This window comes from Anser anser, assembly GCF_964211835.1.
Source record: "Anser anser genome assembly, chromosome: 15".
NCBI classification, from domain to species: domain Eukaryota; kingdom Metazoa; phylum Chordata; class Aves; order Anseriformes; family Anatidae; genus Anser; species Anser anser.
Genome location: NC_139736.1, coordinates 6,701,521 through 6,727,035, shown reverse-complemented (window position 1 = coordinate 6,727,035; position 25,515 = coordinate 6,701,521). Strand labels below are relative to the sequence as shown.

The window sequence follows — 25,515 nt, the reverse complement described above, 5'->3', positions numbered from 1 at the left end:
TGTTCCTCCTTCCCTACTTGCAGCCTTGTGCCCAGCTTCTCCATCCCTCTTCTTACCTTGATGGCATTGGGGATTGCCTTGATGGCTCCTTGACCTCTTCACCCGTTATCTCCTTTCTGTTGCACACCAGCAGTGCCCCAGTCCCACCGGTGCTTTGCCAGCCCTAGGCGGGCTCTGGATTGCGGGGATGTGCCCCAGGGCTGAGGGGACATCGCAGCAATGGGCAGAGCACGGTGCTGCAGGGCACAGCGGCGATGAAACCACACCAGTTTGCCTCCTGGAGCCACGTGGGCTTCTGCAGCAGGCAGAAAATAGACTCCATCTACTCACCAGCCCTTCCTGCCTCCTTTACACTGATCCTGCCCAAAGGGAGAGTAGCTCAGAAGCAATATTTGAATTTAGAGGCCTTGGGGGGAATTAGGAAGCAATGTGACTTCTGCATCCTTGTGCTACTGTAAGCAAAGGGCACAGTCCTCCTCTAATGACATTTTATGTTCACAAAGCAATTGTAGGAAGAGTTGTTGCACTCCGACAACATCAGCATCATGATCCTATTCTTGTTCATAGTCCAATGCTGGGGTCTGGGGATGAACTGCTCTCTCCCACCTCCAGTGGGAAGGGGGTTCTTGTAACAAGGTGGATGGTTCCTGGTGGTACAGGTATGTGTGGTAGGAGCTCTGGGGAAACTTCAGGTTAACAAACACCCCAAATCCGCTGCAGGTCCTTTTTCTGTGGTTGATGGAGTAATGTGATGTGTGGAGGAGAAAATTTCTGTTTGGGATGTGTGGTGAAAGATTTACTTCTGTGCTATTTCCACCTTCCCCACACACCCCAACACGAGTCTGCGTGCTGCATAATTCTCCTTGGTAAAGCTGCCAGTTCTTCTCACACCAGCAAGTAATCGGATGAAAGTTTTTTGTCTGTTCTTAAAGAAGTGAACCAAGATTTGGAAAGAGGCTTAATTTTGGTCATGTCATTGTTCGCCCACAGGATTTGGGGTTTCAGCCACCCCAGTTAGCTTGGGGTAACAAATATATGCAAAAATATTTGTCAGTCTGGGACTGAAAGGAAAAAAAAAAACAACATATATTTTGTGGTTTTGGAATATAAATAAACTGGAAGTAGTCACAGAGAGCTCATCACAGGGCGTGATCCCAGCCACTGAAATAAATCAGTCTTTCTAGTGGTTTCAGTGGAAGAGAACTATGCATGGTAACGGTGGGTTCTGGGTTAGGGCTTTATTTCTGCTTATGTTCCGTTGCACGCATCAGTATTTTTATGAATTCTTGAACACTAATTTAAGAGTAGGCTTTAAAACTGTTTTTCTTTATTTGCCAGCCAACAACATCTGCTTCTATGGTGAATGCTCCTACTACTGCTCAACTGAGCATGCCCTGTGTGGAAAACCAGATCAGATTGAAGGGTCTCTAGCTGCTTTCCTTCCTGATTTGTCCTTAGCTAAAAGGAAGACCTGGAGAAACCCTTGGAGACGTTCCTACCACAAGCGCAAAAAAGCAGAGTGAGTAGCGGTGAGCAAAGGGTTCGTTCACCTGCTGTGAATGTCAATAAAAAGATAAAACAGTGCTTCTTTTACCTGATCTAAAGCACTAAAGCTTAGGAGAACATTTGCATTCCTTCGGTGGGTCCAGCTCCTGGGAAGGGACAGAATACTTGTGCTTGCAAGGAGCTCTGCATTATGGTCTGAACCTGAAATGACCTTCAATGGCATAATTCCCTGGTGGGATACATACCTGCAGTGGCTTTTGAAAGGATGCAATGGGACCTAAGTCCTAGCAGAAAGAGAAAGATTCACTGCTCTCCTCAGCCCTAAATAAGTCTCAAATGTTTTTGACTGATGGTGCAGCTGGTCTCCTAAATCTTGAAGCTGTTAGCCTCATAGTTTCCAGTCGTGTTTTTTCCTTCCTTTTTAATCAGTCACAATCTTTAGCAGTTGCTCGGATTACTGAAAGCAGCCTGAAGAGTCTGCTGCCTCCACCTGACCCTGTCCTCAGTTTAACATGATACAACTAGATCTTCGCAAAATAACAATTTATTTTTTTTAATACTCGGTAAGCTTTGCATGTCACATAAAATATCAAAATATCGGCTTTTCCAGATGGGAAGTTGATCCAGATTATTGTGAAGAGGTTAAACAAACACCCCCGTATGACAGTGGGACCAGAATTCTGGATATAATGGATATGACAGTTTTTGATTTCCTAATGGGTATGTTTCATCTCTTTCAAAAATTAAATGCAACATTTAATTAGAATAAGAACCACTTCTTTCTACACCGCTCTGCATAGCTCAGCAATTTACTAAAGCATGGTTGAAGCTGCATTTACAGTATATGCCATTCTAGATGATTATGAGAAAATGCAGATTTACATGGTTATGTATTCCCATCAGCGCAGATTAAAAGAACAAAGATGTTCAGAAATGCACAGTGATGAATGCAGGTCATGCTAGTCTCCTTCACAGCAGCTAAGGGCTTCACAATTCACTTCAGTGAGTGCCTTGCCATTGTAATGTATGCCTGTGCAAGGATCGTTGGTTATTGGCACATTGTTTTCATCCTCCAGCAGTAGTCACTGCTGCTTTCTCTGTAAACCTGGGGGTTGGGACTGGGGGGTGGAGAAGTATTGATTTGTCATGAAGGCAACTGCAGTAAATAACAGGAAGATTTTTCTGTTTAGGTAACCTGACCACAGTTAAGTAATTTTTTAACAAGTAGATAACAGTGACCTATTCCAAGCCTACTCAGTGGTTAACACTAAGACATTTGCACATGAAACCTGTCCTGCTGCAGCCAATATAACTGCACGGTGCCAGCACACATACTCGATCCTTGGACACGTGCTAACATGGACGTATCCTCTGCCATTCCCACTACTGAGGTTTCTGCAGTTGACTGCAGCAGGAGAGGCCAAGTCCCAGCTCAGGAGCCATATGTTGCATCTAGAAGTGACTAAAGTCCACATCATGAAGACAAAATTCATAGCTTGACACTAATACTCTGCACATTGACCGTAAAAGGGAGATCATGCATCGGACTGACGTGTGTGCCCAAACAGAGCTGTTCAGCTGTACCAGGAGGACCCTAATCCCAATGTTAGAGCCATAAGATTGTTTTGGGTTTCCAGACAGACAGAAATTTGGGGAAAGATCTTAACCAAGTTAAAACAGGGTATTTGGTCATGGTTCAAAAATATTAGTGAAGTCATATGGATTATCATCCCTGTTTGAAGGGTGCGTTTTCCCCCCCTAAGCTAAACCTTGCACCCAGCATGCATACCATTGCTGCTCTGTGCTCCACATAGACTGAGGCTTGGAGCAGTTGGTGTCATTTTCAGTGACGAAGCTGTGCTGGCTCAGGATGTGGCTGCCTTGTGGATGAACAGGCCATTGAGATGCCATCGTTCTCGAGTGGAATTTCCCTTGGTGTACTCCAGGAGAGGGTTTTCTGGAGAGTAGGAAGGTTTATTTTTGTCTCCTGATAGGTCCTCTAGAGCTTAAGAGTAAAAGCTACAGGGAGACAGAAAAACTCATCTTCTCTCCCAGAGGCTCTGATGGTGAGACGTTTAAAGGAGATGTTCGGGGATTCTCCAGGGAATTTATGGGTACAGTTTAGCATAAAAGCCCATTTTGTAGTATCATACTTTGGGGTTTCCACAGTAGAAATGAATAGTGCCAGTAGATCTGTAATTTTTTCCACCTTCTACCTTTGGGGAGTGTTGGGATTCTTGCTGAACCATGGTTTTGGCATTCTTCTGGACTGCACACCCAGCGAGCCTGAGTGAGAATGGTCTGGTCTTTCTTGTCTTTATTCTATAGGTAACATGGATCGACATCACTATGAAACGTTTGAAAAATTTGGAAATGAAACATTTATTATCCACTTAGATAATGGAAGAGGGTAAGTACCTTTAATAATCATTTTGAACAATCAAACAATTTTGACCAAACTAATTACTTTATAGTAGCCATTATAAGATGATTTCTGCATCCTGTGATTTACAATTTAGTAGCAATTATGCGTATAATAGGGCAATATTACAAACTCCAAAGGGAAGCCAAACTCTTCTATGCTATGTGCTGGTCAGGCACAGGTTTGCCTTGTCCATACCTCAGAGTTTATAAGGAGAACACTTTAGTAGAGCAGGGTACAAAATAAATATTTTTCCCCTATTTCAGAACAGAAAAACTGAAACCCACCAATACAATAGCATCTATTCAAAATAAGTGGCTGAACTTGGAGTCCAGATTTCCTCAGCTCCAGTCCAGTTAAGCAGAACATACACAACTATGAACTTTTTACTTCCATTTCCTGAAGCAAACAAAAAAAGAAGTGAGTGAGTGAGTTTTCAAAACAGCTTTTGTCACATCTTTGTTCTTACCTTTAAACAGGTTTGGAAAATATTCCCATGATGAACTTTCCATATTGGTGCCTTTAAACCAGTGCTGCAGGTATGTTTCATCTCTGTAGTTGTTCCCCATTTTATACAGTTGTTTCCACTAGTAGGACTGAAATGTTCAAGTGCATCTTCTGCTGTGAACCTTGGAGACAAGGAGATGCTGTGATCCTGCCTGAAGAGCCTGACCTGAGCTAGCCCCGAGCATTGGCACTGATGTGCTGAAGTGCTTTACTGAGTCAAGATCTTCCAGCAGGAGCATAGCTGTGAGCTGTTGTGAGAGAGGCTTTATTAAGATGTGGCTTTATTAAGGCAACATACACATCCCATTGGAGTCAAGTGGGAACACTCCCCCGATCTTGTTTGAGTGCTTCCCAAAGGTATTTGTTCCTCGATGCCCCTGGCCAAGATTTTCAGAGGACAAGTGATATTTAGAGTTTCAATTTTGCATGAGATTATGCCCATCTCTAAGCGCTCCTAGCCAGGTGAAAATTGGAAAATTCAGAGTATGACACTGTCTGGTTCTGATCGTTTCAGATCACATAGTAACATTTTTACTCTGTTATCACTATGCTGACTACAAGCCCTGTTGAGATCAATAGTGGTGAAAATACTAATTTGCTTTTTTTTCCTTTTTCTTTTAGAATAAGGAAGTCTACCTATCTGCGATTACAGTTGTTAGCCAAGGAGGAGTACAAACTCAGTCTCCTGATGAAGGAATCTTTGCTAAAAGATAAAATAGCTCCCATTCTTTACCAGCCTCACTTGGAGGCGATGGACAGGCGGCTGCGGATTGTCCTCAAGGCTGTTAGTGACTGTATAGAAAAGGATGGTTATGACAATGTGGTTGAAAATGACTTTAACACTGATGTTAACACTGTTGCGACCGAGAGGTAGTGAAATCGCAAGACTACATTTTTACCAGCCAAATAAAGAAGATTCAAAAAGGAAAAAAAAAAAGTCTTGCAAAAGACTGTGTATGCCACTTTGTGAATTCAGTGAATTCAGAAATGAGATGTAATTGTTCCCAGAGTAGGTAAAGTGTAGACTCTGCAAAGGATTAGTTCATTAAGAAAAATAAGTCTAACGTGATGCGTTTTCATTAGTTCCTAAGAAGAGATTATGAAAAGGTTGAGAAAATATTCAGTGACAGACAACAGTCTGATAGCAAAACACCTCCTGTCCTTTTTGTATAGAAAGGAGGCCTTTACTTAATATTTTCTATTTATGTATGGTATATCTATGAAACCCCAGACCTACCTACCAAATTTAACTAAGAGGGACGGCATAGTTTTGTGACTCACACTTTATTTGTGGTGACAGTCCACTTAGTATTTTGTGTTAACCCTTTAAGTGCTCTAATCCACTGTATCTTATTTAAATTGAATGCTTTTTTTTTCCAGCTACTCAGCATTTAAAGGGTTAAGGCATTATGAACTTTTAAAGGCAAATAATAATAATAATAAAAACAGTGGTTACCGGAAGGGAATTTCACTAATTGTGCATTGACAGGAATACTTGAATGTTGGTTTTACAAAGTGATGTAAAATGACAAGTTGTACTATTTATCCTTAAGGAGGTGGCAGCTCTTATCTTTCTAGACTATCATAGCTGAGCTGCTACTTTTCAACTTTGCTTTTGATAGTTTTGTGTAAATATATACATATATGGGTAAAAAGCTGCTTTCAGCAGCTCTAGGCTTACTTTTGCAGCATTTTTGTGGAATTGTTTGCAATGTGGTTAAAGTGCAATAAAGATATGGCAAAATGTGTAGCCATCACGTGTAAATGGATTCATTTTTCATTGCAGATCTTGTTCAGGGCAAAGCTGTGTACATCACCCAAATATTCCAGAAGTAGTTGTTTAAATTGTTGTCCCCTTCTGTAGTAACAGCAAGTCAGGCTAAAGCAGGGAGCTGGTGACTAATATACAGTACAACTCTGATAAGGAACACAACATTGAAAATGGCTAATCTTTAGTATGAAAGCATTATTTTGATTATCATTTCAGCATCCCTTCCTCTTGCAATTATAGCTGTAGAAACAAACTGTATAGCCACACCTTTAAAAGATTATGGCTTGACACACTGCCCAGAAAATTTAGATCATCAGTTCCTCTGGATTGGGTTGCAAAAGCCCTTGAAGAGTAGGAAATCTCAGCTAACATTATCTAGAAACACAGTATTCTCAAGCAAATAATTTTGAATCATGCACAGCTGAGCTTGTGTAATATGTGTTGAGACTTTCAGGCCAAAAGCAAGCTATAAATTGAACAAGTGGCTGTATTTGACTTGTAAAAACGTGGAGTGGTACAGAAGGAATCCCTCACCACTCTTTTGGGTGGAGGAGAGAATTTATTATGACAATATTCATCACAGACATAATTCTCAGCTGTCATTTGTTTCATTTTATGTCTTTCTTCTCAAGGATTTATAAACACATATTTTAAAAGCTTGTAGCCAGGTAGATTAAAAGAGAGGCATTACAGCATAACCCAGCAGTATTCACACTGTGAACAAGAGGAAGAACTGCTCTATCATGTCATTCACTTCTTATGTTGATACATGATCACTAAAAAATGCCTTTGTTACTATTTTACTACCCATTTTAAATTCCCACGACTCTCACATACATGGCATGCAAAGATGACAGAACAGCTCAGATTCTGCAGCTGTCCATGCACTTGGAAAATTTCTATGTTACCCTGTGGCTCTTTACACTTCCTGAGATCCAGCTGCGGTACTGAGGATTTTCTCTGCAACACAGCACTTGCACTGCCACTCCCTCTCATTTATCCAAGAGATGCAAAAAACGGATTGCAAAACTGTGAGATGGGTTTTACATACTTATCTGTATCCTTCATCCCTCAGGGGTTACAAAGGACTACCTGCATGTCCTTGCGCTCTCTTCCTCCCTCAACAAACTCAATTTGCCTCCCCTGCTTAATCCTCAGTGCCTGGCTGTGATTTTCCTGCAGGTGCAGCTTTTTCTCTCTGTGAGATTGTGAGACAGGGACAATAAAAGCATCTCCTATGGGAAAAGCTCTGCTTTCTGCTCTTGGGGTCAGGTCAGCCAGGGCTCTGGGTCTGCAAACCTGATTTTCTTTTGGAAAGCAGCATTTGGCAGCCTCTTAGCTGAGGGAGGAGCAAACGCAGTGAGGATCTTTGTTCTTTAGAGGCTGGGCTGTAGGTCAGGAGCTCCTGGCAGGGAGGTTCAAGCTGAAGGTCTCTGCAGAGGGCTGCTTGGTGTGGTCAGAGATACAAACTCACTGTTATAAATTGGAATTTGTATAAGCTAACTAGCAGTATTTATGTAGAATAATTAAGTAAAGGTTACTTGTCCTTGCTATATTATAACCATCTCCATCAGGTCTCCAAGTTTTTCCATTTCCTGAACTTTGATGCTTCCCCTTGCAAGCTCTGTGCTACAGCCCTTTGTAATCCTACAGAAATTATTCTTGTCTTCAGTAAACAGCAATCCTTGGTTACCTCTGATCCTAAATTACACATACAGAAAAGGTGGGGGGTCTTCTCTGTAGGATAGGACTTGAAAGTGCCTTGGAAGAAGGGAGGTGTTAACTAAGAAACTGGGAGAAGTTTCCTTTCCCTTGTGCTTCAGGTGAGAAATTGGGGTGAATTAACCATACCTAAGTAGTGCAAGCCCAAATACAGGTTGGGGTGCTCAGGCAATAAATGGCAACAGCTGAGTTCAAGCCCTTTGTGTAGCTGGGGGGGCTGAGGACTTGGGGCTGACCTGGAGGAGGTTGCTGTGTGTGGAAGGGCTGCTTAATGAAACAGGCTGTGGAGCTTCTCAGTATATACCAGGAAGCTCTGCGGTGTTTGTAGTTGTGCTGCCAGGTAGCTAGAGTTTTGACTCATTAATTCTCTAGGTATTTGGGAAGGGGAAGGAATTACCGCCTTCTTCCAGTATTTCTTTTTGATGTGGGTATAGATGAGCGGGCATGACAGACAGGAGATCAGGGGAGTGAACTCATTGCTGCCTTTCAGCTCCTGGGCTAAAACAGCCTAGGGAATAGCTCTGTACAGCCCAGGGAGGGGCAAGCCTCTGCTTTCTGGGGGCATCCACATTGTGCTAAGACAGGGCTAGCATCTGGCCTGAATTTCTTCTCTTAAAAACCTCCTTGGTATTTCTGAGCCTTTAGGCAAGGGGCAGTGCCCTCCAGGGGTGAAATGAGTCCTTCGTGGGCAGCAGGAGCTCTCTGAGCTCCTCCAGCAGTAGTTGTAATTTGAGGGCCCCTTTGCATGAGGACAGCTTGTTTTTTGGGGGGGTGTCATAGAAAGGGCACTGGGGGTTTGATGTACGGAGGTCGCACACTTCTGCCTGCCCACGTGGCAGCAGTTTACCGCAGTGCGAGCTGCTGGCTCCGAAAGGGCTGTCACTGTGCGTTAGGTCAGTAATCCCTGAGCTAAGGAGGATTAGCACGAGGTGGTGTAACATCTCTTTAGGAGTCCTACGTATCTCCCAGACAAAAAGATTTGCTCTAAGAAGATAAATAAATGTCAGAATCCAATTGGTTTGTCTCCGACTCTCAGAAATGGTGTAGGAACGGCATCCAGACAATAACATACTGAGAAATCTGCAGTTGTCTGTCAGGGGCATAACATGTTCAGCACAATAGATACAGTATGCACAATAAATAACAGATAAAATAGATAATATACTTCTAAAAGCATCTAATTACAACTGTATCTGACAGCCTAAAACAGCTTACTGTATTCTCCTGAGTAATACAGATGAAAGCCTCATTTTGTTTTGCTGGTTTTATGTTGTTCAAGCATCAAAGGAAATTCACACAAATTAAAAGAACTCTCATTGTTTGAATTAGGTATCGCTGTTGTGATCAGTGGTACCGGGCAGAGCCCGTGATGTATATACAAGCTGCAAGCCTGAAAGAGGTTGCGGTGTAAGCAACAGCAGGAAACATTGCGTAGGAGGAGGGAACATGGAATTTCAGCCCGACTGCTGCCTTCGGGCACTAAACTGAAAATGAGCTCACCTTACATGGGTGGTAGAGGAAGGAGTGTCCAAAGGGTGATGTGATGTGGCTCCTGCTAGTGGGGCCATACAAGGCTATGTGGTACCCAGGGGTCTAGGTGGGCACCCTGCTCTCTTCTATTGCAGCAACTACATCGTCACCTTCACACCTCCAAACTCCACCTGCAGGCTGTCCCTGCATCAAGGCATTTGTGGCCCCAGCCTAACTGTCCTGAGTTTCCAGGGTGGAGCTGGGCCCATGCTAGAGCCTTAATGATAGAGCCAAGCATCCTTCCAGTGCTGAATGTAGGACTGCAAATATAATTTCCCAGAAATTAGTCCAGGTATCAGTTGTTTCTATAGACTTGCTAGCCATTGGTCATTCACTGAAATATTTTTTACAGTATACCTGTGAAAGTGATTCATTGGTAGCCTCCAGCCAGTACTCAGACTGTGACCAGATCAAAATTAATTCAGCAAAGTACCCATCCAGTGTTTTTGGGGACTGTCTGGAAAAAAAGAATTAAAAGCAACTCAGTTTGGTGGCCCAAAAGACCTAAAAACTCTGGACAGGCCAGCTCCGGTCATGTGTAAGAAATGAAGCAGAAGCAAAAAGGAAGGCTTATGGATTTGGCAGCAGCAGTACCCTTTCCTCTAAAGCAAGGTCAGAGCAAAAGTTTGTCTAGAGATTGTCTTCAAGAGCTGCTGGACTGCATGCCATCAGCTGCTCCATCTTTTTCAAGATATTAAATACTTTCCAAGGATTTATGCAACTTTGATGTAGTTGGCCTCAGGAAGTAAGGGGATTTTGAAAAGGCTGGGGAATGTCTGAATTTGTGTCCAATCCACTATATGGAGACTGATGTGCTAGGAGATCAGCTCCACTCTTTCAAATGACCTTCGTACACAACTATCACTGGCCCTTGTCAGAAGCTGCATGTGTTATGCCTTGAGTCTTGCTCAGATACGGGTCTGAACCCAACAGCTTGCAGTTGGAATTGGCAGCTTGAGCTGAAGCAGAATATCTCAAAATTGGAGGTGTCAGATCAGAGCACTCACCACTGCTGTGAATGTGGGAATCTGGGTCATGTCATGCCTTGGACAGTGTAATGAACAACATTAGGATCCTTACATAAATTCTTCTGCCACCTGTTCTAGAAAGGAGCTCACTGATTAATAGACACGTATAAAACCACCTACAAGCTTCGGTTGACCCTGACAGACATAACTTCAAAATACATCCCAGGGTGGCTAAAGATAGATCCTAATCGAAAGACAGACAATTTAAAATCTCATCCCTCCAATGTCTGGTGCTGTACTAACGCCAGGCAGGTGTCACTCGAGAGGTGGTGGCAGGGGCGTGCTGAAATACAGCGATCTCTGGACGTCCGCATTGCTCGCTGGAGCACCTGGATGCTGCAGAAGGTGCCATAAATCAAGCAAGAACTACAGTCTGCATGCATCTTCTGAACCCTCCTGCCCAGCTGAATGACAAATGAAAGTTAAAGTTGTCAGCAAAATGGAAGAAAGACAGCTGTGGAAGCCCAAGTGGGGAAAAAATTGACAAAGGCAAGTTGATGCTCAAACTCTTCCTTGCAGACACTGATCCCTGAGCCAGGAGCACCACTTACTGTTCTGATCTTCTGTTAAGCTTTGGAAACTGAGGACAAATCCTCTTCTGAGTAGTAAACTGAGAGAATCAGGCTATCCCAAACTGCAAGTCGCTTTCCTTCTGGCATACCCTCCTTAGTGCTTCACCATTACCATTTCTGCAGCCTCTTAGAGTAGCACTCAGAGTCCTTGCTACAGGCAGCGCTTCATAAATAGTGGAGATAAAAGGCTTTTCCTAGTAGACCATTGAGGGGGGTTCACATCATTTTCCAGATCAAATTCAAACTCTTTTTGCTGATTTTTAAGCAACTCCTTCCTAATCAGTGAAGCCAGTGAGAGTTCCACAGAAGCAGACTTCAGGCCTGTTTTCTTCCTCTCCTGCCCCATTTACAGATGAATAGTCTCGCTGACGTCTTCATGGGTTTCTTAGCTATAAGATTAAATAATTTATTATTATTGTTTATCTCTTCTCTAGATTGTTAGCTGTTTGCTTCACTGAATTGCACTGGATTTCCATTTTTAATGGATGCTTTCTTTGCCTGAATATGCTCCAAAATTCATTATTTATAAATTGAGGCATCTATAGCCAAGTCTTTGCATTGTAATTGCAGCTTTGTTTAAATGCTGGCAGTGACATTATAGTCAACTGTTTGCAGCGAGTTTCTTTATGTTGTTCCTGTCTACAGAGCCCTCACTTTTTGACACATAGAGTAGACATCTATAGGAGACCATGTGATAATTCATCTGAAATCCCATATTCCTCTGGAGCCCCCTTATGATAGCCTGACCAAATGCTTTACCTTCATTGTCCATCTGAGGGCTATATGATGCAAGAAGTTGGTGGAAATTTCTCTCCAAAGAAGCTGAAATAAGGTTAGAAAGCTGCGTCATGACTCAGGTATTTGAATGACAGCTTCAGTGGAAAAAATAGACTTTTTTACCTCTTAAACGGGCAATTGCAGAACCATCCCACAAAGCCTCCTCGCTCACCAGAAAGGATCAGTGTTTTCCTGTCAGAGGACCTAATCTGGTGAAGTTAATGGAAACCTTCCCAGTGGTTTCAAGTTTCTTTGGATCCAGCCCAGAGCAGCTGTAGAGGGCCAGTGGCACAGAGTTGCTCCCTGAGCTGCTGAAAAACACCCTCGAAACTAGGATGTTAAAAATTAAAAGAGCATAATGGTTGTACCAGCATGCCATTTGACCTAGTGGTGGTGTATCTGGTTCCTGGTTAAACAGTAACACCTCAGCTATGTGCATGGGGCTCAGTTTTGCAACAGGTGAAAATAAATGTTACCTACCAAGCAGGGAGGCTAAGAAATCAGAAGAAAAATATATGGACTGTCCAGTTCTATGTAATCTTCAAAGAGGATACAAACCAGCTGGCAGGTTACTGCATATTCATGAGATCATTTCACATATCCTCACTCTTATTACAGCATCCTATCTCAAGCCTGTCATGCTTGATTAACTTTTTAACAGGTTCAGGCACTTATCTGCCATGTCTCCACCCTTGGCACCCCAGACTGGATAATTCAGACATTGAATGCTGGTGACTGTGGAACACTGCCTGTCTAACAGCATCCCACAGCAGTCTGAGAGCCCATTCATTACACCTTCCCCTGTGCTGCTAGAAATCATGGTGAACTGACTCGTCAGGCACAGCTTCAAATAGCCAACAAGCTTCTCATCTGCTCATCAGCCTTCAAAACCCTTTGCGGCAACTCATCTAAACCCATACAACATAGGGTGGGTTATCCGTGCCGTTTGGGCATCCGAAGGCCATCATTCAATATTCAGTTTATAACCTTCAGTGCAAAGCTGCAAGCGTGCTACAAGTTGCCCACTCACTGCGATAAAGATCACTTCAGTTGTGCAGATTGAGTCAGAACCCAAATAAGTGTAAGAAGTGATATGAAACAAGGAAATGTGTTTAAATAGGACCGCTATTTAAATAGAGCAAAAGATTTAAGGCCAGCAAAGCCCCAATATCAGCTAAAGAGCAGGTCCCACTACCTGCTTCAGCAGCACAATCTGCAGCCCTATTCCCCTATTGCCAGGCTCAGTCAGGTGTCCAGCTTTTACTGTAAATTAACTCATCAAGAGGACCACCACAATCACCCTGCTTGCAAATCACATCTGCTTACAAGTGTCACTTGAAGGAACCCGCATCTTCCTGCAGCACAGATCCAGGGGAGGATGAAGAACCTGTCACTGTGTTTCTCAAGGCAACTGTCCCAAAATATCTATTTTTCTCTCTCTTTCAGGGAATGCGTTATGGAGAGTTGCATTTTCTCCTTTCTCTGCAACATGTTCTAATTTATAGGATGAGATTCGTGATAATTGAGTTCAGAGCTGAATGCTGAGCCTTCTCCATAGCCCCCGGGGTCTTCCTGGGAACAAGATGGATTGCCCAGTATGTTTCAAGCAAAAAATAATGAATGAATAAATAAATACATGAATAACAGCATGCCTCATTTTGCCTGTCTCCTAGAGAGAGAGGAAGCTGATTCTTTAAGTATCAGGAATGTGCTCATTATGCAAAAATGGCAGAGCAGATGCACATATTCATAATAAGTATATTAAAAATCTCATTTTAGCTCCTAGAGGACAAGTGCAAGTGCAAAATTGGGTGCAATTATATTTATCTTCCCACCTATGGTGTGCTTTCATTTGAATATGTATTTGTTTGAGCTGGCTCTATCTGGAAGCACGGAATTTCCTGTGATTGAAGAAGCAAATTATTGAGACTACCGGCCTATCCCAGTTGGTGTCAGAGGGCTGATCCAAGGTCCACTGAAGTCACAGAAAAGGCTCTTGGTGGGTTCAGCTGGCTTTGCATCCAGGCAAGGGCTGGTCTTGTGTGCAGGCCGCGCTCAGTGTGTTAACAGCGACACAAAAGAGCAGCGGACACAACGCCAGCGTGGCTATTCATCACGACTATCATTTAATCAAACTAACATGATGAAATGATAATTGGGTGTCCTTGCAGCAACTGCACAGAGTCAGAGCCCTGGGTAGGGTCCCCTTTCATACGCAGAATAAATCAGACGAGGAGTCTGCTGTGGGCAAAGAGATTAATCTTTGGCATGAGCATGAACAATAGTGGAAATAAGTGTTGCTCATGAGACCATCGGTCTGTGCCTGACTGCAGTAATATGCTTGGTGCTTGTGAATGAAAGAAGCTGCTCTTTCATACTTTTAAAGTAGCATTAAAGGCTGTTGAAGCTCTACATGCCCAGGCTTATTAAAAAGCTGTGACAGCAAAAGTCTGACTGGCTCTAAGACAATTAATTCAATGGAGAATTTTCATGCTTTCACTTCAGCAAGAGCTAAAATACAGGTGGAGATAGAAGACTGAAGCCAAACAAGGACAGAATAACAGGAAAATTGGGAAGAGACACGGTGAATAGTCCTACACTGGCAAGGGAGATGAACAGTGTCTTCCAGTGGTAATTCAGCAACAGGAGTGTTCTGTGGTATATTCAAAATTCTTTTTAATTAACATTAAAAGTGTATTTGTGTTCTCCCCAAATCCCTATCACCATACCATCAGGGAAAGAATAACCATTTTTTGAAAAATGAACCACAGTAGTTATGAAAAATAGCACTCCAAAGAGCAAACATTAAATGGATAACAAGAAAAAGAATTATTTTTCCAGAGGGGAAAAATGAAGAAGAACAAGAAGAAAATGCTGGAAATGTTCAAGAACTCATCTATTTCCTAAAAAGTGGCCTTGCCATGTTTCAGCCAAAGGTCATTATCCTTCTGTTCTCACCTATTCTTACCAGCCTACCCGGGGGTGAGTGGCAGCGATAGTTCCGTCACTGGCAGTGTTTGGCACTTCCCAGCAAGTGACTGACATCTGCCCCAGCTGGCTTTACTCAGCAAATGCAATATGGATTTAGTGAAGTGTGTCTTTTGTCTGGGGGATTTTTTCCCCCTTTAGCTGATCCCGTTGCTCTGTTTCTGCCAGACGAGGCAAAGTCCCAGAAGCAGCACTTGCATGTGAGGATCAAAGCGGAGAGCAGCAGGGTGTCCCACCAGCCCCTCTCTGCTGTAGTAGCCAGTCCAGAACCTCCGAGGGTCCCAGAGAAAGAGATTTTTTCTGCACACGTGAACTGCCTGCACAGGCAACTATTTTGCCGGAGAAATGGAGCTGCTGCCTGCCTGTTCCAGGGCACTAGGTAATATATATTAGCTGAAAATCTGTGTTCAAAGCTTTGTTGAGCCTGGATTAATTGCAGTTTGGCACTGTAGGTTCCCACTTGGCTGCCTTTTTTTCAGACACACATCATGTGCAATCCAAAGCCAGCACTTTTTCCATATTTCTTTTGCAGTACCAATAAGAATTCTCTTACTTTTTTCCCCTCTCTCTCTCTCGCAAATAAGTTAATAATTACATTTGCAGTTCCATTACGCCCAAAGTAAGAACACCATCATTTGAGAGTTGTAATGTCTTTCATTTTGTAACAAGCGTGGAGCTAAAAACTAAAAACAGACAAATAATTCTCCATTGTGAGTAGTGCAAAATTCAACATCTGTGTCTTTAATCCTGAAACGAGTGTTGAAACCAGAGTGATGGGTAGTGGCAAGACCTCCAGGCACTATGGTAGGAATGCTAGCTGTTACATAAAGAGAAGAATCTGTGTTAAAGTATTCCAGGGTTATCATAAATATATCCAGAAATAACATAAGACTGTGTTAACAGAGCAACCCATGTGGAACAGGAAGAAAAAAAGCTTTATGTTTCTTGGACTACTTTTATTTCTATAACGAAGACTTTTGCAAGTGCTTTCATCCTCTCCAACATACAAGAGGAAAGGTTGTCTGCTTTCCAAGAGTTAATGAGCAACACTTTAGAATACTGCTATGGACTTAAAGGCCTTTTAATGAACACGGTGCCAGTGGAAAGTCATAATCCAAACTGAAAGAAAATACGGCTTAAATAACAGAAAATCTAATGTTCAGACTATGAGGAATACCACAGAGTCTTCTCATGGGACTATGAGGCTGACACAGAATGGCACCTTCAAGATACTTAATTGGGTTTAGTTCTGCCCTGTAAGGTGTCTAATGATTTGGGTCAAGCGTGGTTTATGGTTCCTGTTGGGTCTGCTGGGAAAAATCCTAATCTGTCTTGATTTGCACACTGGCATAGAAACAGGAGGAGTTTGTCACAAAGGACGGGTCATGGTGGCAGACACCTGAAACAGACTGTGGTGCTTTTTGAAAGGTTAAAGGAAACACAGCTGAAATCAGTTTTCCAAAAGAAAATGAAGCAAAGTATATTTATTTTTGCAATCTATTCTTGATTTCCTTAGTCAGAGGGAAACAAAGGAAAGAAAAACACAAATAGAGGGTGTGACATTTAGCTGAACAAAATGCAAGATGAACTAACCTTGTAATTATACCTTCTATATGAAGACGGAAGATGTTTTCCAAAATAACTAAGCATTGTACATTTATCCGTAATTAGGACAGGATGTTGTGAGAGAGGAACATGAAGGTAAGAAGACAAAGACAGAGAGAGAGTTTTTTTTATAGCTTTTTTCTTTTTTTTTTTTTTAAAAAAAAAAAGATCGTTGAAATTACCACAAGAAATATGCTGGAAAAGACAAGCTTGTGGGCAGGAGCACCACTGAATGAGGAAGATATGCCACAGAAAGGAAGAAGAGTAATTCTAGGAGTAAACAGCTACTTTTAGAAAATGCCATCTGTCCTGAATATGAGTTTGCCACATATTGTGACTCAAAAGACTTTTTCCACTGAATTCCCAACTTTGGCATTGTTAAATGTTGAAAACCTTAACCTGGCTCAGATACAGTCACATCCCATGGTTAATGTGTAACTTTATCTGTAGCCAAAAGTTCTGGGCAGCAGAATCTCCAGTTCCAAAATTCATCTCAACTCCTGCGATCTTGTGACCTCGCTACATTTTTTTCATCTCAGTTTGTCCATCTATAGAAATTCACAGGGTTTGTCTGCCTCAGGAAGTGCATGCTGTTCTCACTTGCAAATGCATGTGGATGATAAAGCAACACACAAGTCATTGTCACAGTAGATGCTAAAAATTTTATATTGTTTAGAATTGAAATTGGCAGGACATGTAAGAGGTGTATAGCTCAGTGAGCACACAGGGAACACCTCTGTCCTTTCTATGGAAAATGCCTGGGTTTGGGATGCCTAACATACACAGAGAAATGAATAATTTGAGGTACTGGAAGGAAAAACACATTGATAAGCAGCTTTGCAAGCCATTTATACTCAATCTTCAAATTATCCACAAACTTTGGAGGTGGGAAGTTGTCTTTTGAAATATGTTATTCTCCATCAAAGATTGTTTTCTTCAGGGCTTTCTGTGATATCAGTAGGAAATCAGAAAATGAGAGGAAAAACAATTAATAGATATAAACATCAATCAGGCTGGAAAACAGGCCAAACAGATTTGATCCTTTGAGGGAATGAGGCAGGCTTTCATCACTAAGTCCTAGGCATCTCCTAAAGGATGAGAAACTGAGCAGAGGAGGAGAAAAAGAGCCAAGTCTGGCTGGGGATTGCATGGGAACAAGCTCGGGCAGAGACTGTCCCCAAACGGCCCTGTTAGGGAGAGAGGCTTTCTTCTTTGCATTTGTCCCAGAAAGACTGCTCTTCGGATAATCAGGCTGTGCTGGGTACAAAAATAAGCATGAACAGCTCATACAAAGAGTTGTCTTGGTTCCATCCACCAATGGTTCCCTGTTCCTTTCCAGATGCCACATGGGAGACTGGCACTATCCTACCTGTCTTTGTCCCAAGGACCCCACATTTCTAATGCCTCTATTCACCCACCTGAGCCAGCAATGAAGTGGAGGGATAAGAGTGCCTAAGAGGGGTAGGCCAAGTCAAAATCTCTCTCACAGTTAATTCTGAGTTAGTGCAGTTTTTAATAGCATCCTTTGCTCATGATCATGATGGGGGAAAAATGCAGCCATTTGCAGAAAAGGAAATTAGGATGAAAATGTAGCTTTGGGTTTGAAAATAAAGCAGCAGGTGATCATTCACAGTGGTAGGGGTAGCAGCAACTTTGTCTGGAGGTTGCTGAGTGTGGTGTAGCACATCCGGGACATGGGGTCTGGCTGATGCCTCTTACTCTAATTTCACTGTAGTGCAACTCCAGCGGTTTCTGTGAATTTCCACCTGATTTATTCTGCCAATGACAATTCACTTTTCATTTCTGTATGTAGTCCCAGATAGTCCTTCTCTGGAGGTCTGATAACGAGCAGCAATACTTTCACCCACAAGTGGCTCTGTCATTTCAGGAAGGCTGCCATTGCAAAAGTCTTCCTTTTCTTTAAGTACTGGGTATTACAACACAATCTTGCATTAAACAAATGAGATAAACATGCTGAATTTTCTGATACCTGCTAGAAACACTTTATCCTGTTGCTGATTTGGTGAGCTGGAGGCCACCAATTTGGACATTCAGAGTCAAAGGTCCATGGAAATTCCCCAGTTCCTTCCTATCATCCACCCACCCTTATCTCCCCCTGCAGAGCTGGAACAAGAACACACAGCATCCTCACCAGTGTGCACATGTGGACAGGGCCATGTCACTTACGCATGTTTTGTTATTGTATAAGCACTGCTTACCCCCTCCTCCAGTCCCAACCTGCCACAACCTGCCCTCAAACACCAGTGTGTAGAACAAATTATACGTTTCAGCACGGGTAGGAAGAGGGAGGGGAGCTTCAGGGATTCAGCCTGCTCTCAATTAGCAGTTATCTCCAGCAGCTTATCTGATTAATGGCTGCACCTCACACTGTGCCTGTATAATAGGTGCAGGGAAGGTGCTTTAAAAGTGCTTTGCTCCTAATTACCGTGGAGACTGACACAGTGGGTAACTCTCGTTAGAGGAAACAGCTTCTCTGTCCTTCCCCCAATCACGCTCAGATGCTGGGCCTGCGTGGACAGACCACACGGGTGAGAGGGTAGCAGGACCCAGGTGGCTGGTGCCAGCAGGACCCTGAGCATGATGGAGTTGGGTAAAGGTACATGCTGCCGTCAGCACTGAGCATCCTCACATCTTCACTCTGCATCAGAGTCCTTCTGCCCTCATGGTCCAGCTCTTTTGGAGATGACCCTCAAAGTACAATGTCACTCATCTGTCATGTTTGGCACAAACTGTCCCGGAGCCAGAGAGCTGCTACTTGTTGGTGTGATGCATTACTGCTTACAGCCTTACACCTCAGACCCAGCTAGGGGCTGAACCACAGCTTAATTCCCTATATTGCCACAGACGGTGACTTTGGACAAATCAATTTAGTGTGTCTTTGCAACAAAGCTAAATGAAATATGCACATATTATATCTTGAGGCAGCTTAGCTGAAATGTGACCAGCTATTGTGCACGACTATCCCTGCAGTGCTGTGACTTGATGTCTGCCCCGACTTCTCCAGAACTTGTCCGCCCAGCTCCTGGCCTACAGTGACCTGCAGTGTGCTATAACTCTTTCCCACTGAGTTACAGGAAAAGCTTCTGTCTGCTGCCAAGGGAAAGCATTGGAAGATAATTTATAACTCAGACAACTTCAGTCTGCACATGAAGAGAGTGAACAGAGCAACTGAGTCTTGTGGCTGTGGGCAAGGGTCAGGGACTTGGAGCCACCTCTTTTCTTGTTCTCCTGAGAAAATGGTCTCCTACTCAGCGGAGAATTTGCTCCAATTCTGGCTTAGCATCTACAGAGCTCTCTGTCATCCCTACATATCAACTGTCTTCAGGGCTGGTTTAGGTGTTAGGACACACTGGTGCGACTTTCAGGCCAGACCAGTCTGCTGAACTGGTTTCAGAATTTTGGCGCTCTGGCCTGTGAGGAAGAGACAAGACTGACCTCACCCCTTTTCCACCAGGTAGTTCCTTTGCTTCAGGTATAAACATGCAGATAATGATAGTCACCAGACAAGAATTTGGAGATCTTTTTGGAAAAGTCTCTCTACCAGCACCAAAGCCATGTCTGTACTATGAACAGGAATGCAACAACATTTCCCAATCACAGCTGAATTGCATGGAAATTACAATCAGTTCATGGCTATCTGGGAGACCCTATTCTAAAGCTTGCTTCCCTCTACCTCTTTTCAAGAAGTTCACATAATCTCACATTCACTGCAAAGTAAAGAAAGGTTTTAAAATACATTCACCTTGTAAAAATACCAAATCTTCTATAGAAATGAGCACTGGTGAATTATGAATGAAGGCATGTGGAGCTGAAAGCCCCTGCTTATACATTTTTAAATGTAGCCTTTCACTTCTGATAATACTTTTAAAAACCCACTGGACCGGAGCTTACAACCAATTGCAAAAACCAGCCACATGCCTTGCCACCATGTCCCCTGGTCTGACTAGAGTCTTGGCTGCCTCAGCGAAGTCACACACCCTGCTGCCTCCCTCACAGCCTGGAGGAGGCCAGCAGGTCTGGGCGAAGGTCACTTCAAAGGGCAGGAGAGGAACAATTCACGGTAAATAGTAATTATATACTGACAAGAAATTGTTAAGATTAAAAAAAAAATCAAATTTTAATCTCTGGAGCTCTTATATTGGTTTGTTGCTGGGTTGTTGGTGTGGAAGTGTCCATCCCTACTAAGGGACATCCACGGGCAGGGGGTTGTCAGTGCTACAGAGCAGGGCCCAGACTCCAACATCTCCATCACAGCAATGGCACATTGGCCTGCTGGGTCTTGGAGGTAACGTGCTACCTTGGAGGAGATGGTGAATTGCTTAAATGCCAGTGAATGTGCCTGTGTATGGGGGAATGAAGTCTCAGTGAGGTTCCTGAGCTCAGGTGTGATGCTGTACCAGCATGGCTGTACTGCACACAGGTGGGAGCTGGGGCTGCACTCACAGGTGCTCCTTGTCCTTAAAAATGTGTCAAAGCCCTCCTTTAAAAACGTCATTGTTTTACTTTACTGAGTAAGAGACCCACCAAGCTTGAGATGAGCAGCAACTGATTTCAAGTTATATGAACAAGGGGGAAAAAGGAAATCCCCAGCTTACCCTTTCCTCTCACACTCTGTCTCTATCAATCTTTCTTCAGAGACAATTTTCATTCCTTCAGAGATAAAGGCCAGGAAAAGACCTGAGACCTGATCCAAACCTGATCTTCCTTCTGTCAGCATTTCACCAGGGGTCCCCAGACTGAGCCCAGTAATTATCTGACTTAAGCAGTTACCTAAAAGGTGACTGTAGCTGATTTGAAGCCACGAGGAAGCAGCAAAGCAGCCTGCTCCCCTTGGCAGCTTCCTCTGATGGCCTCCACTTAATGTGTGTCTTCTCTCCAGCCTGAATGTGTCACCTTTTTCTATGCCCATTTTCACTCTGCCATGTATAGCTGGTAGTCATGGTCCCTTGCAACCTTTCTTGTAGCTAAGCTCTTTCAGTTTGGCCGTGTCAGTCTCTCCCAGACTCCCATCAGCACTTGCAAACTTTTCAGCTCATGGACAGTCCCGTCACTGGTGCAACTGGAGGTAAAACTGCCTTACTGGAGGTAAAACTGCCTTCTCCCATATACCTATTTTCCAGTCTGGCAATCGTACCACATCCAGGCAATTGCCAACTTTGTAAACTCAGGCCTTATCTGTTTTCTATTTGTTTAGCATTAATTATAGTCCTGTGCATGCTTTTCATCTTCATAGGATTCCTTATCAGCCTCTTGGATGACAAGATGTCCCACCTGCAGGACTGGCTGTACCATTCAAGTATAAATGCAGCAGTAATGTCCTTCTAGTCCCGGACTTTGACCCACTCAAGCTACCCAAAAATTAATTCTCATGGGTCAGAGACTTCCTTGGCCAATTCTTCTAGTACTCTTAGGAACAAATCTGACTTTTTCACTGACAAATGATGTCTAACATTTTCCTAGCTATACAGACCAGGAGGTACCAGCCAAGAAGAGATCTGCTTTCCAAATACAGAAGGTATCTTTTGGATACCTCTCGCTTTCCCATGGCTGTGTCAGCTTCAGTATCTCCACCTAATATTAGGACTGTGGTGTTGCTAGGATATGTTTTGCTTAAAAACAAATACCCTTTTTATCTTCCGTAACCCTTCCTGCTCTGGATTTTCAATTATATATCTTCCACTTGCATTCATTTTGTGGGCCAAATGATTTCCAGTTTATTTTGGACGTTACCCATCGTACACACACTCTTTCTCAAGTGGTGTATGTTGCTTTTGTTTCACTCTAGTGGTGTCATTGTTTCATCTGTAAATCAAAAGTGGGCTTTCACCTCAAATTGCTGTCCTCTGTTTCAAACAGATTTCTTTTTTTGCATGAGTTTTTGCTTCTTAAGAATTGCCAATTGTTAGTGTTTTTATTTTTTGTTTGTGTTTTCTTGTCTTCATTTTTTTTTTCATTAATTCCATTTGACAATGGTCAGCTTTGTTAATATCTCCTTTGCAGCACAGCATATACACTACTGGTTTTGTTCAGTAGAAATTTGCAGTCAGGAACCTGTGGTTATGAACTGTAAATACTCAAAAACATTAAACCCGGTCTCTTACTCAGCTCTGTGATATTTCCCAGTCTGACCTCTGAAACTCAGTGCATTTCCTGGCACAGACTCCTAAGTTAAATATATATATATATACATATATATATAAAAAGCTTTAGAAAAATGGTTTAGGTAGAAACTTAATGTGCAAAATAGCTCAAGGTACAATACCTAAGAGTGCACCAGGTTATAGAAAATATGCATATGCCGTCGTGGACCTGGCTCTCATCCCACCACTTAAGGGAATTACCAGCACTGTGGTGTTCCAGTTCCCAATCACTGGCAATATGCCCTTCTGTAAATGCAATTAAAAACCTCTGCCCAGAAGAAAGAGAGATCGCAATCCAAGCATTTTTTTTCCTCAAATTTTTTATCAGACTGCACCATCTAGAGGGCAACAGGAACATCACCCTGCTCCAGCTCTGGACTGCTCCTTGGAGGAGTACCCTTGCTGCAGATATTGCTATGTTCCAGGGTAGAGAAAACATTTCCACATCCCTGCTGTCTCCTTGTAGGCGTTGGAGCAGCTCTGCAGAACCACATGCTCTGGCAAAGGTTTTCCTGGCTCTGTGTGAATGCTGTCAAGGAGCTGTGTTCATCACAGCAGGATGAAATCTTTCCAGAGACGTGACCCTGGCCCTGTTAACCCTTCCCTGCCCCCAATAGTAGCAAGCTATTCCTACGATCCTTTGTTATTATGGTCAATCTTTAACCAACAATAAGTATTCATACAGTATGATATATACAGACCTCTTTCTCGTCTTCTGTTTGCTTCCTTTTTAAGAATACACGTTCTTCCCATCTTCACGTGAAAGTTCATCATAGTCGACCAGAACACCATGGAGCCAGCTGTTGCATGTGTGCTCTTATTAAATTCACATTAAGCTTGATAACAATCTTTTATTCAGCAGGAGAAGTGTCTCCTGGTTTACTGTGTGACATCTGATTTATCAAAATATTAATCAGTTTATTGTTAGGCTATTATCATGTACTACTGTATTAATCAATGCACTGCTCAGAGGAAGGTAAATGTTTTTTGCCAGGGTACATACCCATGAAATCTTAGATAGAACTGAGGTCATCTGTATGTCAAAAAATACCCTTCTACACTGTGACAGCTCAAGAATATTCACCGCTCAAAGAGAAAAAAACTTGTTTCCAGTCCCTGGACCACTTAGCTAGAAAGGTGGGCATCTAGTGGTGTAGTGAGAAAACAATTTTCTTATTGACTTGTTGCTTTAGAGGTTGATAGCTGGTAGGTGTTGCACAGCTGCAGGAGGACCAGGGTGCTGCTATGAACGGCAGCAGATGATTCAGGGAGCAGTGAAGCTTCTCAGAGCCACAGGTTTCTACCTCCAAAGTGCAGGTACATGCTAGGTCTCAGGTGTCCAGCAAGAGATGAGACCAGGCTCAGTTTTCCCATCAGATAATAAATGAATTACTAATAAAAATGTTTAAATTAAAATTATGAACTGCTATAACAATTGTTTGAAACAGGCCTAGAGAAGGCAGCAAGGGACTGCTTGATGCACCAATACCTACACAGAGACATAGTATTTGCATTCAAATAATTCTCAGTTCTAATACAAACAGGCTAACAGTGACATGTTGGAGGAATGCAAAGAAAATGTACAAATTAAATGGCGAGACCAGCGAGGGTCACCCACATTTTGCAGTTTACTGTTTTTTAGTGTCAGGCTTCTCTTCGCAGGTACTTGACAAAATTCACCTGGCAAGTGGAGTAGTGGTTTGTCAAGCAGTTTGTGATAAGACCAGCAGTGCCATCCTCAATGTTTTTGCATTGAGTAGAACAACTCAGTGTAAAAACACTCATGTGCAGTTCATGAAGAACTAGTGGGTCTGTACTCCTGACTCCTCACTCCACATGCATTCGCTTTTCTCTGCTGCCAGACTGAAATTAAAACTTCTTCTTGGATCCTCTTGACTCTGCAGAAGAAAAGGTTTTTGGAAGTGGACACTCTGATATGATGCTTGTGGCTGTTGTGCAGCCCCAGACCACTGGGACTAAAAAATAACTAGCCACAGTACTGACATAATATTCCCTTTAGAATTACTGTTTGTTGGGACAGAACATACAAATTTAATTTTTTTCATTGTCAGCGCTTTACTCTGAAAGGAAAGTGGTGACTCTCCTCTCATTGCTCCAGCCACCTCAGGGAGCAGAGCAATGAAGCTAAATTAAATCTTTAAATGGGGTTTACACAAAGAATCCTTGCTGCTCTGCCATCCGGAGGGAAATGCCATGAATATACACCATGAAGTTTTCTGGGCAGCTGTGCTTGGAAATGGTCTCTCTAACGGTTTCCGCTCTGCTCCTGCATAATGAAACCAAGAAGGCAGCATCAGGGGTCTTTCCCTCCCATGGATTAAGGGGGATTTGATCCCTGGCAAGGAAAAGCATCTGACCCTGTAGGAATATGCAGCGAGGCACGGCTGTGGAAGGAGCCTCTGCTCTTCCCAGTCTGCCATACGCTGTGCTCTCCCCTTAGTCAAACCTTCATAAGTCTGGTCACACAAACAAGCATGGAGAGGGCAAAGCCAGCAGGGACACCTGCCCTGCCTAGGGCAGAGGGGAGCAGAAGGCAGTGACTTTTGCGATCCTTCCCTTTGATGGGCCTCGACATCCTGCCACATCCTGATGTTCCACTGGGAGCATCCTGATGCCTTGCCCCAGGACACAGCTGAACCCTTGCTGGGGACATTTTTGCGGTGACAACCTGCTCCTGCATCACAATGCTGACAGTTTCTGAATGCACTTTGATGTCACACCTTTAGCCAAATTGCTCTGGAGGGCAATGTGATGAGAAAACTTTTCAGGTGGGTGTCCTTATACAAAAGTCTTCTCCTTTCCCTAGACATCAAAAGGAATTTCAGAGATTTCCCAATCTCCCCTTCATCTGGTAACAAAATATATTGACAAGCTGCAAAACAGATGCATTTGTAAGACCCAGATT

At 43.1% G+C, this 25,515-nt stretch overlaps 1 protein-coding gene and 1 long non-coding RNA gene across 3 annotated transcripts in view; one reads left to right on the top strand and one right to left on the bottom strand.

The window, feature by feature from the left end:
• Window positions 1-6,198, top strand: part of FAM20C (FAM20C golgi associated secretory pathway kinase) — a 58,127-nt gene extending 51,929 nt beyond the window's left edge. For both annotated transcript variants that reach the window (XM_083800368.1, XM_083800367.1), the window contains 5 exons: window positions 1,339-1,519; window positions 2,117-2,226; window positions 3,835-3,916; window positions 4,408-4,467; window positions 5,057-6,198. In XM_083800368.1, coding sequence (XP_083656494.1) covers window positions 1,339-1,519; window positions 2,117-2,226; window positions 3,835-3,916; window positions 4,408-4,467; window positions 5,057-5,309 — 686 coding nt within the window. In that variant the 3' untranslated portion in view covers window positions 5,310-6,198. The remainder of the gene's footprint in view (window positions 1-1,338; window positions 1,520-2,116; window positions 2,227-3,834; window positions 3,917-4,407; window positions 4,468-5,056) is intronic.
• LOC310882127 lies at window positions 5,772-24,515 on the bottom strand. Its single transcript, XR_014572820.1, has 3 exons — window positions 11,959-24,515; window positions 11,818-11,880; window positions 5,772-11,447 (listed from the first exon to the last, which is right to left on the bottom strand). It is a non-coding gene; the product is annotated as an uncharacterized lncRNA (long non-coding RNA).
• Between the last annotated feature and the right edge of the window lie 1,000 nt (window positions 24,516-25,515).